The 17,375-nt window shown below is 30.7% G+C and overlaps 3 protein-coding genes across 8 annotated transcripts; 2 read left to right on the top strand and 1 right to left on the bottom strand.

Annotated features, from left to right (window-relative positions):
• Window positions 1-1,914: 1,914 nt before the first annotated feature.
• LOC100742473 (DNA replication ATP-dependent helicase/nuclease DNA2) lies at window positions 1,915-7,481 on the top strand. 6 transcript variants are annotated; one of them, XM_024367437.2, is made up of 15 exons: window positions 1,916-2,093; window positions 2,461-2,521; window positions 2,657-3,209; window positions 3,280-3,544; window positions 3,612-3,789; window positions 3,850-4,135; window positions 4,219-4,629; window positions 4,704-4,946; window positions 5,013-5,159; window positions 5,235-5,625; window positions 5,860-6,053; window positions 6,294-6,486; window positions 6,545-6,748; window positions 6,811-6,993; window positions 7,065-7,481. In XM_024367437.2, exons 1-15 carry the CDS (start codon window positions 1,986-1,988, stop codon window positions 7,269-7,271), a joined length of 3,624 nt encoding a protein of 1,207 aa, XP_024223205.1. In that variant the 5' UTR covers window positions 1,916-1,985; the 3' UTR covers window positions 7,272-7,481. The 6 variants fall into 6 exon arrangements, with proteins under 6 accessions (XP_012240848.1, XP_024223205.1, XP_012240849.1 ...); XM_012385426.3 differs by having other exon boundaries at window positions 1,916-2,111; XM_012385425.3 differs by having other exon boundaries at window positions 1,915-2,093; window positions 2,461-3,209.
• Window positions 7,482-9,874: 2,393 nt separating this feature from the next.
• Window positions 9,875-11,273, top strand: LOC100743019 (ubiquinone biosynthesis O-methyltransferase, mitochondrial). Its single transcript, XM_003489386.4, has 4 exons — window positions 9,875-10,179; window positions 10,293-10,785; window positions 10,873-11,053; window positions 11,133-11,273. The coding sequence occupies exons 1-4, from the start codon at window positions 9,971-9,973 to the stop codon at window positions 11,255-11,257; spliced, it is 1,008 nt and encodes a 335-aa protein (XP_003489434.1). The 5' UTR covers window positions 9,875-9,970; the 3' UTR covers window positions 11,258-11,273.
• Window positions 11,274-11,924: 651 nt separating this feature from the next.
• Window positions 11,925-15,236, bottom strand: LOC100742346 (lysosomal aspartic protease). The gene is made up of 7 exons (XM_003489380.3): window positions 14,959-15,236; window positions 14,165-14,412; window positions 13,458-13,576; window positions 12,997-13,196; window positions 12,790-12,912; window positions 12,469-12,715; window positions 11,925-12,353 (listed from the first exon to the last, which is right to left on the bottom strand). Exons 1-7 carry the CDS (start codon window positions 15,018-15,020, stop codon window positions 12,192-12,194), a joined length of 1,161 nt encoding a protein of 386 aa, XP_003489428.1. The 5' UTR covers window positions 15,021-15,236; the 3' UTR covers window positions 11,925-12,191.
• Window positions 15,237-17,375: the final 2,139 nt, after the last annotated feature.

The following is a 17,375-nucleotide window of genomic DNA, read 5'->3' as shown; positions in this document are numbered from 1 at the left end:
CATTTCCTTCGAAAAAATATGGCCCAATAATTAGATGTCCGATTATGCCAGCCCAGACGTTTACGTTCCATCTTACTTGAAAATGTGTTTCAAGAATAGAGTGAGGATTTTCATTTTGCCAATTATGCATGTTATGGACATTGAACATGCCGTCCCTTGTAAATTTCGCTTCATCGGTCCATAACATTTTTAACAGAAATTCTGCATCGTTGGCATGCTGTTGAAGCAACCAATGACAAAATGCCTTTCGCGAAATCTTATCATGAGTCATGAGTCTTTGTACTCTGGTGATATGATAAGCATGTAAGTTGTTTTCGTGTAAAATTCGAAGAATCGTGAAGCAACTAAGATTATGCCGCAAAGAAAGTTTTCTTGCACTTATGTCAGGATGTTCCAAAACGTCCTTTACTATTTGTTCTTCAACATTTATATTGCTCGCAACTTGCGATTTCTTCAGAATAGACAATTGATTTAATATTGTTCCATAAATAAAAGTCAAGCGGAGTTAAGTCAGGAGAGCGTGGTGGCCAAGCTATTGTTCCAGCACGACCAATCCAGCCTTGGTAATGTTGGTTTAAAAAATCTCTCACATGACGACTAAAATGTGGCGGTGCATCGTCTTGTTGAAAAATTAAACTTCCTCTAGTTCTCAGCGGTACATCTTCTAATAATTCCGGTAGTTTGTTTTGTAAGAAATCGAAATATGCTGCTGACGTTACATTTCCTTCGAAAAAATATGGCCCAATAATTAGATGTCCGATTATGCCAGCCCAGACGTTTACGTTCCATCTTACTTGAAAATGTGTTTCAAGAATAGAGTGAGGATTTTCATTTTGCCAATTATGCATGTTATGGACATTGAACATGCCGTCCCTTGTAAATTTCGCTTCATCGGTCCATAAAATTTTTAACAGAAATTCTGCATCGTTGGTATGCTGTTGAAGCAACCAATGACAAAATGCCTTTCGCGAAATCTTATCATGAGGCATGAGTCCTCTGGTGATATGATAAGCATGTAAGTTGTTTTCGTGTAAAATTCGAAGAATCGTGAAGCAACTAAGATTATGCCGCAAAGAAAGTTTTCTTGCACTTATGTCAGGATGTTCCAAAACGTCCTTTACTATTTGTTCTTCAACATTTATACTAACGCGTCGTCGACGACCACCATGTCGTCTAAGTTTTTCAAAAGAACCATATTCGCCGAGGGTTCGTTTTGCTCTTTGAATAACACGTCTGTCAGGATGTCGACGATTGGGATACCGGTGTCTGTAATGATCAGCTGCGGCTGATGCGTTACCACCACACACACCTAACGAAAGTATCATGTCCGTATATTCCCGATTGCTGTATGTAGACATGGTGGTAGACTAATAGGTACTGATAGTGAATAGCGATAAAAGTCGGATAGTAAGTTAATAGGTAGGAAAACACTTCGGTCACATTGGAAGTGTTTATCAACATAACGTCAATCGAGACAACGATCTGCAGTGAGATCCGTTATAACGAGACGTGATAAAGTGCTCGCGTACCGAGCGAAAATTCAAAGTCGATTTTCTCGAAAACAAAGCCTCAAACGAAAAATTTTTATTCTATATTTTCGACTTCTTTTTTCACGTAGAATCACCCCCTTTCCGCTTGTACCACCAGTTACCAACCATCCTGAATAACTATATAGTTACTATATAGCTACTACAACTATATAGTTATATATTCTGATAATATGCATAATGTTATACATAAATTTTACTATAGATTGAAATATTAATAGGCATTTTCATTATTAAACACTTTTTTTATTCTGTACAACAAATATCATTTTTTCATTTTTATGTTATATTTCTTTCAAAAATAAAGTATGTTTCTAAATTCCCTATGTGTATAGTTCCTCTAGTCACTATAGAATACGTTTCCATATCTCCTCTTGTAATTGCATGATTCTATGATTCCTAATTCCCTAGTAGAAATTGCGCGCGAATTGATGATGGATGATATTACGGAATTTAGAGCAGATCATCCATTATTTGAGTTTGATCTTTGTGAACAATCTTGCATTGAAAACGAAAGATCTGAATATTAGACTTACAATGAAGAAAGTAAGTCAGTCTGCTAAGGTAATATATATTTATGGATATTTATGCATATTCATATTTTTATGTATATAATTAAAAAGATAGAAAAGTAAAGAATTACTTTATCTATTAAATCCCATAAGCTAAATGACTTAAATTTGTTAGTGGCTAATTCAAGTAATAAGCAATAAAAATAAATAAGTATATTAAATATAGCAAGTACTGTATTTTGAATATTTTTATATGCATTCAGTGCATATTTGCATCCTGAAATTTATCCTTCAGTAAACGAAACCAAAAGTAATATATAGCTTTTATCCAACAATTTTTTTGGTCGCTAAACATGTTCATGAACATCTTTGTTTTATCAGTGTGATTTTTTTTTTCATAGAGCTACTCAAATAATGGCACAAAACTTTCTCAGAAGAAAATATCAGTTTATTTTACAAAAGGTATAAGTAATAGCAGTACAATGAATAGTACAATTGAAATCAATGCCGTAAATCGTGAAACACCAAGAAAGAGAAAGATTTCAGAAGATACAGATTTAACACGAGTTAAAATTGCAAAATGTGATAATATTTCAGATGCATGTAGCATAAAAAGCATACATCAAACTCCAAGAAAACAAAGACTTGCAATTGGAAATAAAGACAATGTAATTGATATATTCAATAGCTCTGGTAAAAATAACGATACTGACATGGCTATAAATGAAACTATATCTGAAGACATTTTTATAACAGAATATGATTGGAAGGAAAATATAGGTACCAATGAATATATAAGCACAACGTATAAATCAAACAAAAAACAAATAATGGAAAAGAAAGCACTATTACAAGAGATTCAGCCTGATAACCATCTGATAAAAGAGAACAAAACAGATCATATGAAACAATCTGTGTTTGGTGATAAAAAGGATGAAGGAATTCATTCGGAAATAGAGTCATTTTTTACAGATGATTTTAAAGATAGTTTCGAGGAAGAATGGTGTTTAAATACTAGCCAAATTAATTTTAATTCCTTGCAGAGATGTAAAATTATTGATGTACAAAGGGAGTACAATAGCATATTGTTAACTGTGAACCAAGAAGACTGTGGAACATCTGATACAACCGTTAGATGTTCAGGTTTCTGGTAAGTAGCACAATTACAATAGTGTATTTAAAATAGAATATTTAATTCAATGCCTCGAATTGAAATTTAGGAAGGATGCTAAAGTACAAAAAGATGACATTGTTGTTATTCAAGCTAGAAAAGAAAACAACCAATGGATTATAGATAACAGTAGCGGCTTTCTTATTGTTCAGCCAGATGCATTAATATCTGGGACAACAGTATCTGGTGCATTATTTTGTAAAAGAAAGGCAGTTTTAAGTGAAAAGTTTAGAAAGATGGAGAGTCTGCCTCCTTTCATGGGAGATTCCACACCATTGGTTATTGGAAGTTTAGTGCATGAATTATTGCAAACCGTAAGTGTAATTTAACATTCTTTCTGAATTCTTCTAGGATTTTATAAATGTGGTATTAATATTCCAGGCAATAAGAAAAAACATTAGTGAAGTAAGCGATATTACAATGTTAATGAATAGCATATTGCAGACCACAGACACATGCAGTTTACTTTATGCATCCAAGATATCTTTGGAGACCTGTAGGCAGCAAATTCTCCCATATGTCCCAAAAATACGAGAATTTATCCAACATTATTTGAAAGGTAGGTAAAATATATAATACACGATTTATTATTTTTTATTGAAAATATTAAAAATTTTAGATAAAATGCAGCAAGGTATAAATAATATAAAGAATAACTTCAAAGGTAGAATAGCTCAAATTCGGGACATAGAAGAGAATATTTGGCTGCCTAAATTAGGTCTAAAAGGAAAGATAGATATTAGTGCAGAAGTTAAAGTAAATTGCAAACAAAAAATTATGCCGCTCGAAATTAAGACAGGGAAGCCTTCATTTTCTTTGGAGCACAGAGCGCAAGTTATTCTTTACATCATGATGATGAGTCTTACAGGTCAAGACACGGATACAGGTCTTTTACTTTATCTTAGGTAACTCATCAACTTACCAGAGCATATTAAAGTTTTACTAAATTAGTTATAATTAGTTATAATACTGATACATTTTATTACAGGGAGAATAATATACAAGAGATTAATAGTAGTCATCCTGAAAAAAGAGACTTGATACTATTAAGGAACTCCTTAGCTAGTTATTTTGTTCCCAAATCGAGTGAAAAATTATCGAATCTAACTTCTAAATCAGATTTGCAGATGTTGGATTTACCAGAGCCAATTAATCATCATAATGCCTGTTCGAAGTGTACTTACAATACATTATGCTGTATGTACTTGAGCAAAGATTCAAGTATACAGTTATCTGAGACAAACCCACTAGTGGAGTTAGGGAAAAAAATCTTGGATAAATACAAACCTAGTCATATCGATTATGTGTTGCATTGGATTTCTTTATTACAGATGGAAGAAAGTTCACAGTCGAGTAATAATGTAACGAGATATCTATGGACATTAAGTCCAGAAAAAAGGTAAAAACCCGCATGATCATTTTTATAAAATTATATTGATCTTTTTAATTAAATTGATTACTCCATTTCTCCAGGGAAGCAAAGAAAACTTGTATATGTAATCTAAAAGTGATAGGAAAAGTTACTGATTGTGATACAAAATACAGACACACTTTTGTTCGCTCAAATCTCGACACACAATTCTCAAATATTAATATTCCATATATGGAATTTTCAGATAATGAATATGTTTTAGTCAGCACAAATACAAGGATAAATTTATCTGCAGGATTTATAGCACAAAGGAAAGAAGATTCTATTACGTTAATATTAGAAAGGTACATAAAAAAGAAAGTTTTTTTGTTGAACATTATGTTGAATTATAATCTTCTATTTGATTTCAGAGATGTTACCAAGTACAATATAAACGAATTTTTCCACATAGATAAGTACTCGTCTTCCAGCTTATTTTCCGGCAATCTTGCGAACGTAGGAGGTTTAATGAGTGACAGTGAAATTTGCGAGAAATTACGAGATATTGTGATAGACAAGTTCGTAGAATTTTTATCTTTATATCTTTTTATAAATCTTTATATCTTTTTTTGTTGAACTTGCCTTTTTATCAGGAAACCAGCATGTTTTGAAAAAGGTTTGCCATATCCGATCATAAAGGCAAGTGCAAGGATATTACAAAATTTAAATAAAATTCAGCAAAGAGCAGTTTTAATGGCAATATCCGCGAAAGAATATCTTTTAATTAAGGGAATGCCAGGTACAGGAAAAACACAGACAGTAGTTGCTCTAGTAGAAGTCCTGCATAAACTAGGGCATTCTGTGTTAATTACTTCACATACAAATAGTGCTGTAGATAATATTTTATTGAAACTGTTACACAAGGATATTGACTTCCTGAGATTAGGATCATCAACCCATCCATCTTTAAGACATAAAAGTGAAGCATACGCTACAGCAGATTGTAATACACCGAGTAGCTTAGAGACAGTGTATTCTAGTAAAGTATGAACTATTCCTAAACATGATATTTTCTATAATAAAATTATCATCCTGAATACCTCTAGGATTATGGTAATAGGAAAAAGTTTTAAAATTTACCTAGGGGTAGTATTTTGTAAATAATTTTATTTAAAAAAGAATTTTTCTTTTTGTAGCATTAGAGGTATTCATATAGCACTAGAGATATGGTGATTCCTATTGTAATTAATTTTATTAGCTATCTTTATAATTTTATAGAATATTATCGGTGTAACTTGTTATGGAGCCCATCATGCACTTCTTGGAAGACGTACGTTTGACGTATGTATCGTGGATGAAAGCACGCAGGTGTTGCAACCAACTGTATTACGTCCTTTATACAGTGCAAAGAAATTTATTCTTGTAGGAGATCCTGATCAATTGCCTCCGATTATTAAGAACAAGTTAGCCAGGTATCTATCAAAATACTTTTGAATGTATTATATTATAATTAGGCTTCGAATTTTTATGCATTTATGAGACATTTAAAGATGTAGAAATGCATAAAAACAAATCTCTGCTTAGGCTCTTTCTCTTAATTGCATTCAATAAAAATATAAATCCACATAAATACATGTACACATGATGATTACAAAGAAAATATTTTTATGCTCCTTATTCATTATAAAATTGTAATAATCTTCTTTTCACAGAAAACTTGGTGCAGATGAATCCTTATTTGCTCGGTTGGATAGTGAAAATAATACTATTAAGCTAACAAAGCAGTATAGAATGAATAAAAGTATAATGTACTTAGCAAATAAGCTTACATATAATGACATGTTAGAAGCAGGTGATACTTCTATAGAGAATGCTACTTTCGTTACACCATCCAAAGAAGTAAATGTAATAAATAAAACACCTTTCAATGTTATATTTGTAAGCTAATAAGATTATATTTCAGGTTTTAACAAAAGAAGAAGAATGGATACAGAAGGCATTATCATCTGACATAAGTGACTCCATAATCGTATTAAACACGGGATGTACCAATAAATTAAAAGAAAACTATAACTTAAGTGAAAAAGGATATCTAGATAGCGACGAAGTAAACTCAAACATTTGGGAAGCTGTTATAGTGTCTAAACTAGTGAAAACATTTTTAAAGGTGACATTGAATAACATTTAAATTAGCCACTTTTATAGTAAATTTATATTGGAATAATTTAGGTGAATGCGAAACTTGAAAATATTGGCATTATTGCGCCATTTAGAGCGCATGTTAGTTTATTGAAAAAAGTTGTTGCGGAAGATATAGAGATAAATACTGTTGATCAATATCAAGGACGCGATAAAGAGATCATAATTTATTCATGTGCTAAAAGTATAACTAACTTTAGTGATATAAGAGAGGTAACATATTTAAGTTTAATAGATTTATATAAGTTAAAAATAATGGTCTAATTAATATTTTTTAAACATAGGATTTAGAAGTACTAGGGGACCACCGACGATTAACTGTGGCTATAACTAGAGCAAAACATAAGTTAATTGTCGTAGCGGATAAGAGAACGATATCTCAATATTCGGCCTTCAAAAAATTATTTTATTTAATTGAAAATAAAAATATAATAGATTTAGATAATAGCTATAATGGGTTTTGCTGGGAAAATCTTCTACGTATTTTGTAATATATTTTATTACCTTTTTATACGACAAATTTGTTACGGCGAAGGATTGCATAAAAAAAATTTGTTGATTTATAAAAGGAAGCTGCATGAATATGGATGATATTTCAATTTTAATAAGATTTTATGTCTACGTGGAATGTTTGATGTATTATTTTATTTTATACATGTATCATGAAGAGTTGATAATTAAGATATGTGTTTGATTAGAAACTTATTGTTTTTACGTTTACCTTGATTATAGAACAAACATCTTCGATCATACATAAAGTTATTGACCTTAACGGAAATCAATTGAGATAACAAATAATGTGTTATTTTAATTAGAAATATAGATACTATATCAAGAGTATTAGATATCATGATAAGATAATGATTTCAAGATATTTAATGGTTCAATAAGATGTACAATCGGTTTATTTACATATTGTCCAATTCATTTTTTGAAATTTAATGGTATTCGCTAAATAATCAGTAATCTTTTTAATTAATCAGTTTGTAATATAAGCAAATGCATGAATTTCATTAAAAATCAATGTCTGTCTAATGAAAAAAGCTTGTATCTACTCCAGATTAGAATAATATCTAATGCAATTGAAGATCAATGGTTGAAGATTACAATTAAAATATCTTATAATATATATTATAAATTATATTATGTAAGTAATATATAGTATAATATTTATAACATATAATGCAATAATGTATAATATATATATTTATATATATATATATATATATATATATATATATATATATATTTATAAATAACTTACACACAATCGCAATTAATGGTTACAGTAGACATTTAATCTAAAAAGTTATATAGTTTTTTGAGAAGTTTCAATGCAGGTTCAGATATATTCGTGAGCTGCTGCATACAAAAAGGTCTAAAACAATTAAGATAGTTCTTAGAATAAAATTATCTTTAATTTTTTTAACTAGCTTTTCTTCTTCTGTGTGTTATTTTTTCCTGAAATAAAACATTCCTGCAATTTCTTCAAACATGTTCTTTGTACAACTATTGATATCACAACGCCACAATATTCAATATTTTTTCCAATGACGCAATATTCGACATTGATTAAAAATAAATGAAAATTATGGTCGTTACTGCTACCATTATCGTCGATAGCTAATTGTTGAAAAATTATATGTCAACGTGATAAGATGTGTAATACAAGTGTAACAACGCAATTCGGAACTCTGGAAAATGGTAACATAGTCACATGTACACATACTACGCAATCGAAACATTATATGCCCCATCTATGATTGTGCTGCTAGAACTAGTGTGAGTTATAGGTGAGAATACAAAAGGAGTTTAATGTCACTGGTCACTATCGCGCAGCGTTTATACAGGGTCATTGGTAATTGGTGGTACAAGCGGAAAGAGGGTGATTCTACGTGAAAAAAGAAGTCGAAAATATAGAATAAAAAAATTTTTTTTTTTTTTAATTTTTCCATCGAGACAACGATCTACAGTGAGATTCGTTATAACGAGATGTGATGAAGTGCACGCGGACCGAGCGAAAATTTAAAGTCGATTTTCTCGAAAACAAAGCCTCAAACGAAAAATTTTTATTCTATATTTTCGACCTCTTTTTTCACGTAGAATCACCTCCTTTCCGCTTGTACCACCAGTTACCAATGACCCTGTATATTTGAAAAATAATCATTATACAATGTCACTATTTGCATTTTTACAGGTATCATGACCTCTTTTTCACTTCATTCGATATTTTTCGTTCTTAATGATCATTTTCTGCAAATTGACTGATTACATATAAACTTGATTTTAATCGTTCTGTTATAAATATGTACATCGAATACAAGAATGACAAATAAGAAAGCAAGATGCAGCAGGACGCTCAAAATTCATTAGAAGTTATTCGCATAACTAAAAAGATATTTAAAGTACTTTCTAAAATATTTCAAAAACTAACAAATGGAGAAATGATGTCAATGGATGGTCTTTTGTGAGCGAGGAATATGATTGTATAAGTAAATTTTTTAAAAATCCATTTGTTTAAACAACATATTATAACCTGGTGCTATCTTGGCATGTTCAGAAAATGTCGAGCGGTCTGGCTCAAGTTGGAAAGAGCCGAAAAGAAAGAGAGAGAATCTTTTGAACCGTTTGGTATCGGGCAACTCAAACATTTTGGTGGACTTGAAAAAAGTCGAGCAGTCTTTCAATCAAATGGTAATTTTCAAGTATATAAATGTCGTGTGCTATTTATTTAAATAACGTTTATTAGACCAAGATATATTTTAATACATTTGGGTATTCACAATAAATTATGAATTTTGATAAGATATGTTAGGCAAAAGTACCGATACACGACGGTATGACCTAGCCATACTATGTTATGTGTCGGCGTTTTACATTTTTTGTGTTTTAGTATATTCTTTGGATTTAAGCCGCTGGGGAGCGGAGCTTTTATGTGATTTTGTTTTTAGTTGTTTTTCTGTCCTGAAAACTTGGTCGCAAAACAGGATGCTTCGGTAGTCTACTTTTTGGGTGCTGTGTAACTTTAAGGAGGGGCGGGATGAGGGGGAGGGGGAGGGGATAAATGTCGTGTGCAATAGTGGACCGGTGATACTAAATTCCCTTTTTGTTTTCGCCTATAACTAACTCTAGTTTTAACAGTAACTCATAGATGGCGCGTGTAATGTTTTGTTTATAAATAAACGTTCACATGGCATGTTGTCATTTTGTACATTTTCAGTGGAACGAGTTTGGAGTTACGTTGTTCACTCTTCTACACTTCATTTGTTTCTACATGTCTTCAAAGTTACCTCGCACTCTCAAAATTCTTTATTATGATTTTTATAGAATACCAATCATGAGAACCACAAAAGTTACTCCTTTACGGCTGATATCCACCGGCTCTACTTTTCGAAACCGGTAACTAAATTATATGTTTGATATTTTTGATATGTATATTAAAACAAAAGTTCATTGTTCATTAATATTTTTTCATGATTCATTACAATTCAAACATTGATTCATAACTTCAGGTTATCTGAACATACCGAACAGTTAAAAAAATGTGATCCAGTAAAAAGATCAACAATTGATTCTGCAACAGTAGAGTTTCATTCTAAAATGAGCAGTAGATGGTGGGACACTAATGGTGAAATGCATGCTTTGCATTCGTTAAATCCTCTTAGAGTACAATTTGTTCGAGATGGTCTAGCAAATACAGGATTCAAAATAAAATGTCCTTATTTGCCATTAGAAGGGATTAAAATATTGGATGTTGGTTGCGGTGGAGGATTATATTCGGAATCTTTAGCTAGAACAGGAGCAAACGTGACTGGGATTGATGTTTCTTCAGAGTTAATAACGGTTGCAAAAGGACATGCTGCTTTGGATCCTAGTTTAGATGGAAAATTAAACTATGTTCAGACAACTATTGAAGATTTTGCATTGATTAATAAAGGAGTATTTGATGCTGTTGTTGCTTCAGAAGTTATAGAACATGTAAATAATAAGGAATTATTTTTAAAGGTATAACTTTTTTCTATAAAGAAGAAAAAGTTAATATAATATGAGTAAGATTATGTATATATGACTATACTTTTGTGCTTTTCACAGTGCTGTGTAAGTGCTTTAAAATCTGGAGGATCAATATTTCTTACAACTTTTAATAAAACGTTATCTTCCTGGCTTGGAGGCATAATCACAGCTGAACATATTTTAAAGCTAATACCAAAGGGCACCCATGATTGGAATAAATTTGTCACTCCTGCCGAAATGCAGTCCATATTAGAAACATGTATATTATCTTTCATTGATAATATTAAGGGGGTTTGTTTTACAAACTTCTATCAATTAAAGCTTTGACCATTTTTTAGGTGGTAGCAAGACAAAATTGATTCATGGACTATTTTACAATCCTTTGAAAAGAGAGTGGTCTTGGAGGGCCTCAACAGCGATAAATTATGCACTTCACGCGGTAAAGAGAAAAGAAGAGAAATAAATGACATATTCTATTCTTTCATGCATTATTATTTATATATTATTTATTGTTTATTATATTATATTATATATACTTTTATATGTTGGTATTTATATACTTATTGGGGTTAGTTCAGTATTTTATATACGTATGTATATATTGTAATTTATATATTGATATATGGCACTATTATTATTATTACTATTATATTATACTTTGTGATATATCTAAAAACTATACCTGACCTAAAAGAATGAGGCTTGAATAGGAATTTGTATCATTTTTATATTTTTGCGTTATATACACTGTGTGCGCTTTTGCACCTTCAAATATTTCATATGTGTATACATAAATTATAATTCACTAATTTTTACCTATGACTTTATTCGCGTGGACTGCTTATAAAAGAGCTATATTTTAGGACAAACACGACATAAACCATCGTTGTTTAATATCTACCAAACATGGGAGTGTATATAATTCAGATTCCAGGCTATTTCTCAGCTTCTGCAGGACAGATCGAGATTATGAGCTGCTTCTGGATGACTATTTTATTTTTTTTTTTTTGTTTAATTTATAGACACAATCTTTCTACTGTCTTGTTATATGTATAGATAATATTTTTGCGGATGTTCGGATTTTAGTGGTCATTATTGACCGTTAATGGAGAAAAAACGCAAGGAGTAACATGAAAAAGATTTATTATTTTCGTCTCCGTAAAATATTATACCTTTTGTTATAAGGCAGGTTTTGCATATTATTTATGTTCATGACGACGCATTTATTACATTTATTTTTATCTCTTAAGGCTATTATACATATTATACAGACGATAAGCAGAGAAATTATTGGAAATATTACAGAAGACGTATAAACATAATATGACGCTAAAATGGATATATAAGAAAAAGTATATACTTTAAAAGCTTATCTTAACATATCACATTAGATAAACCTATTTTGCCTTTGCAAAACCGACACGGTTATTTCCCATATCGAATTCGGTATAATAACGACCGATGAAAACGTCTCCCAAGATCCATAGTGGGCCGTTTGGCTCAGGAATGTCCATTCCCATGAATCCGCTGAGGCAGACAGTCTTGCCAAATTGTGTAACCTTTGATAGAAAAAGCAAGACCATTATTAAATCATTTCAAAGTTGAAATTCTTTATATCATGAAGTTTTCTTGTAATACTTGATAGATATTTAGATTAAAAGATATTTATCTTACCTTCAAGACATAGTCCTTTCCAGTTAGAGGGAAAGATCGGCCACCCAATACAAAATTAATTGTAGGCAAGTTAGGAATGGAATTGCAGTCTACCATGGCTTCTCCAGCTGCAATGTTAGTAGCACCAATAGCACTGTTGATGGCTTCGACTTCTTTGACTGGTCCAGCGATGAGGGAGGTACCTGTGTCAGCAATGGCTTCGCATCCTTTTTCGCAGATTGCCAAATGTTGGGATCCTACTTTGATTCTAAAATTCGTATTATCGTTAATCACATTGTTCTCTAGGACTACGAAAGTTATTTTCACAAATTTAATAAATACCCGTCCATCCTGAATTGCCAGTATCCTTTTCTGTCAACTGGTACATAGGTGAATGGACCTTCATAATGATTTGGATCCGAACCTCCCAAGATCAATTCTCCACCAGCTTTGTCGTCAGGGTTTCTGAGATGAATTAATAAATAAGATTTTTATTTTTTCATTTTCCTCTGTGACATTTTGAATAATTTCTGATTTACTTTACGATACCTGTTCAGGTAGAAACTGAAAACGGGCTGAGGTACCAATCCTTGTTTGACCATGTTGTAGAAGACAGGTGTTACGCCATCGACAGCAATTCTAGAGTAGGCCATACCCAAGATACCATCGAACTTAGCGGCGACGAAAGCCATTCCCGGTTCGCTCAAAGCTTCAGCGAAAGTCTGATCAGAGACTTTCAATCCAGCAATCTGTATCAAACATTCTTCAATTAACTTCCTCTTTTAATTCGATTAATTCGATTACACGCAGCTGAGTGATAGACGTAAATATTCACAAAAAAATATGTGAGGATATAGAAAGTTAGAAGGAAATTAAGTCACATGATTAGGCGATATATTTTTTATTTATTTATAGATAATGGTGGGAATCAAAATAAATAATCATGGGAAGCAAAATCAATAGTTGTAAGAAAAGAATAATTACTCTGTTATCTGCATGTAAATACTTACATTCACAACATCAGTAGACAGATACCCAGAGAGACTTCCAGAGCCATAACGGATGGCAAAATCAGTACCATTCTTCTTGTACGTGGACGATTTGGTATTATCATATTTATGATGCAACTCTGAAAAAAATATATGGTATTTGTGTTAAATTTAAAGAAAACAACAAATTTAAAAGAGATAACATTATCTTAGTCACATAAAAAAGTTTTTAATTCTGTTACTGATTTATAAACATTCTATATGTAGTAGTATTATTATCTAAAAGATAAAATCTTAATTGTGCTAATGACAGTGATACCATTATTATAAAAAGAGATAATTTGATCTTAATCGTACAGAAGAGTTTTTAATTTCGCAATTAATTTATAAATATTTGAAGAGTAGTACTATCATTATCTCAGAGATAAAGTTGCACTTCATAATGCTGATATATTATGTTACAATATTATCATATCCATTCTTTTTAGATATCTAAAATCTGTTAGTAGTAATAATAATTTATAAATTACTCAATATTATTATTACTGTTTCTTTATCATTTAACCTACAAGTTAAACTTTCAGTTTTATATATATAATTTTCATAATATTTTTAAGTTATGATCTATCATACGCCATAACTTATATAATTCATACAAATTAATTATGAATTACAAAAGTGAAACAAAAGATCTTTGAAGTTTTTATAAGTTTTGACAATATACTCACTGCAAGCGATATTGGTAAGATGACACTTCTGGGAAGGAACCCAGAGGTTTGAGGAACCAGTATCAAAGATTACTTTGAAATCTTGTGAGGGAGTTCCAATGCTAATGACACCATAATATTGAGCATCCAGATAATTGGAAAGGGGTTCTGGCTGAGGGAAACCTCCTTGCACCATGTGTGCTTGGTATACTTCAGTGTTATATTCTTTGAATTGTTTTCTAACACTGTCCATCTTATGCAGAGTAATTCTTGAAAGAAACAAAAAATATATTTTTGAAATCTACATTAGCAATTCCTAATTAAGTCTATAAAGAAACATTGTAGTCTCCCGCAAACAAATTTTTGCAACAAAATTTTATATAAAAATAAATAGCAATTTATCATTAAATAATAATTCTTTATTTTTTGAAAAACCTTTATATTGATATATAACCTAAGTATGTATTAAAGTATAAGGGAGATTCTGATTCCTATAAACTTTTTATGTTCAAGAATATGAAAAACAATGTGCAATGATACTAGAATAAAAAAGAGGATAGAAATGTATCCTCTTTAGGGGGATAAAAGAAGACCACAGAAAGCCAATTTATGAAAATCATTGAAGCTATACTTACAAAACATCACACATCAAATACATTTCGAAAAAGATTATTCATTTTATACAAACAATTGGAGGAATATGTGACGATTATTAAATTATTTAAAAATTTGCCTCGGTGTATGATAAACAATACAATAACTGAACGAATTATAGAAAGTCATGTTCTTTGTTTAAAAAAAATTGTTATATTTACCTCTGCAAATCAGCATTGGCTAGTGCTATGCAAGCACAAAGGCACAAAGCGGCACGGTACATTTTCAAACAAGCTTCTAACTCTTGTTTGAAATAGGAATCTTATCAAACAAAGTTCAGAAAAGGAAGTTCCTTTTTCCCGAATTTTCTGCGTAACACTACTGGCAAAAACAACACTGATGTATCATCGAGTGAAAGCCTCCCTTAATAAAGGATTCTCCGAGATTATCGGGAACTTATTGCGCGTGCGCATCTTGGACCAGCAGACGCATGCCAATATCACGTATATTGATACATAAAATTATTTTAAATATAATAAGTAAAAAGTTTATATAAATAACTCAAGACTACATATATTCACAGTATATACTTTACAGTAAAAATTTTCATAGATATTCATTGAAATATAGCATCACAGAAAAATCGAAAATTTGAAGAAATTGTTAAGATGTAGATACGTCCCTGTTGTCATAGTCAGCTGATTGAATACTTGCAAATACATAAAACGAACCACTTGTAGAAAGATATCGCGCTTAAGTGGCGTGTATGTATATGAAGTAGGATTATGTTAGTGAATGTATTATCTGTCTTCGTTGTGGCGCTACCTTGTGAGGAAAGTAATAATTTAATTCGTTTCGACCCAGCGCCACCTTGTAATGAACCTAGTTATTCAGTTTAAAAAAATTTGTTTGGAATCAAAAGGCATTATATTTTTATGTTAACAAATTTAAATAACTTTTGTGCACATAAAATCATCAATAAACTGTGAATTTTATGCATTTACAGGAAATTTAAAAGTGCCAAATTGCATAGAATGCACGTATAAAATATCCAGATTATAATGCCTTCTATAATACTTAACAAGTAAAACAATTTTCTAGTGAGGTTTTACACTTTTAATTATATTCTCAAAGATATGAATTTGCATAAAAGTCTGCAGTCAAATCATTAGGAATATTGAAAATTTTTTGTGTGATCAGGGATTTGATACGTTTTCCATCTCGTACGATCGAAAATAAATAGCAAAGACAAATACTTTTCATTTACAAACACGTTATTTATTGGCATTATTGATATCGACTGGCAAATTGTCTGTAATTTAGCTTTGCAAGGGTATTATAATAACATTTTCGCGTGTCGTGCATGTCTCCGTCGATATTTCGAAGTACTGTATATTCGACGAATTTAAAATATCGCAAAATTCGCATAACCTATTTCAACTTTAGAACGATATTGTATTAGCGAATTCACAAAATTTGAATTCTAGAAAAAAATTTGGTTTCTAATTTATGAAATGCGAGGAAAGAAAAAATTCAATATGTACTTTTATTATTGTAATTTTACAGATTTTGGAATTGTTGACTATCTTGCAGTATTTTTAACGTAACGAAATTTGAAAGCATTTCAGACAAAAATAGATTATTCTTTCCTAGTTCAGTTCTTAGTTTAGAGTAGATGTTACTTGTAATAAAATGAACATTTAGTAAAATTGAATTTCTTGTTTTCTACGGTTGTCTATACATTTATGTAGATATATATATAGTAACTGGCGAAAATATTTGGACATTTATCTTGTAAAACTGTTATTGTTTCGTTTTTTGCTTTGAAATTAGTTGTATTCAGATTTTCTTACAAAATTCTGTAGAAATCTGTAAAACATATGTAACTTTTGAATTTAAATATATCTGAATATATATTATAGTTCATTATTAAACTGCGGATTTTTATAGAATTAAAGTAATTCTATCTACCAAATATTCTAACACTATACTTCAGATATTTTATATATTTTTTTGTATTATGTGCAATTTTACAAATTAAAAATTTCCCATAAATGCATAAAAATACACAGTCTATTCATTATCATTCAGTGGATATACAATATAACTGAATAGTAAAAAATATTCTATGTTTTTATCAAAATTTAAATTTGAAATATTGAAAAATCGATACAAGAATCGAATGTTTCGAATCCATAAACGATAATTTAGGAGCGACATGAAAACCACTATAGAAATTGTAACTGAAACAGAAATATCAGTTTCGTGTAACAGATATTCAAAACCAAGGTTTTATTTAATTTGTTTTTAGAATCAAAATCAATGTCATCATAATTTTCAACTCCTATTTCTTACATTTTACAGGGAAATTGAACAAAGAACCTTGTCTTCTAAATTCTATAAACTAACCTAGTTCATCCTAACACTTTTATTTATTACTGTATTTATAGCTTACTCTATACAATATATAATCTCTCTAAATTCAATTTTGTAACAGGAATAAAAATCGAATCGATGAAAAACAAAAAAAAGTATCGCCGTACGATTGTAATTTTCGTTGAAAGAGTTTCCATATCGATTACTCGAATTTATGTTTACGCGGGTTGCTACCAGCAATGCATTCTGGGTTGATAGAAGA

The sequence above is a fragment of the Bombus impatiens genome, unplaced genomic scaffold, assembly GCF_000188095.3.
Source record: "Bombus impatiens unplaced genomic scaffold, BIMP_2.2 scf_0320, whole genome shotgun sequence".
NCBI classification, from domain to species: Eukaryota; Metazoa; Arthropoda; class Insecta; order Hymenoptera; family Apidae; genus Bombus; species Bombus impatiens.
Note: the sequence above shows the minus strand (reverse complement) of the source record. Positions and strands in the feature narration are given on the sequence as shown.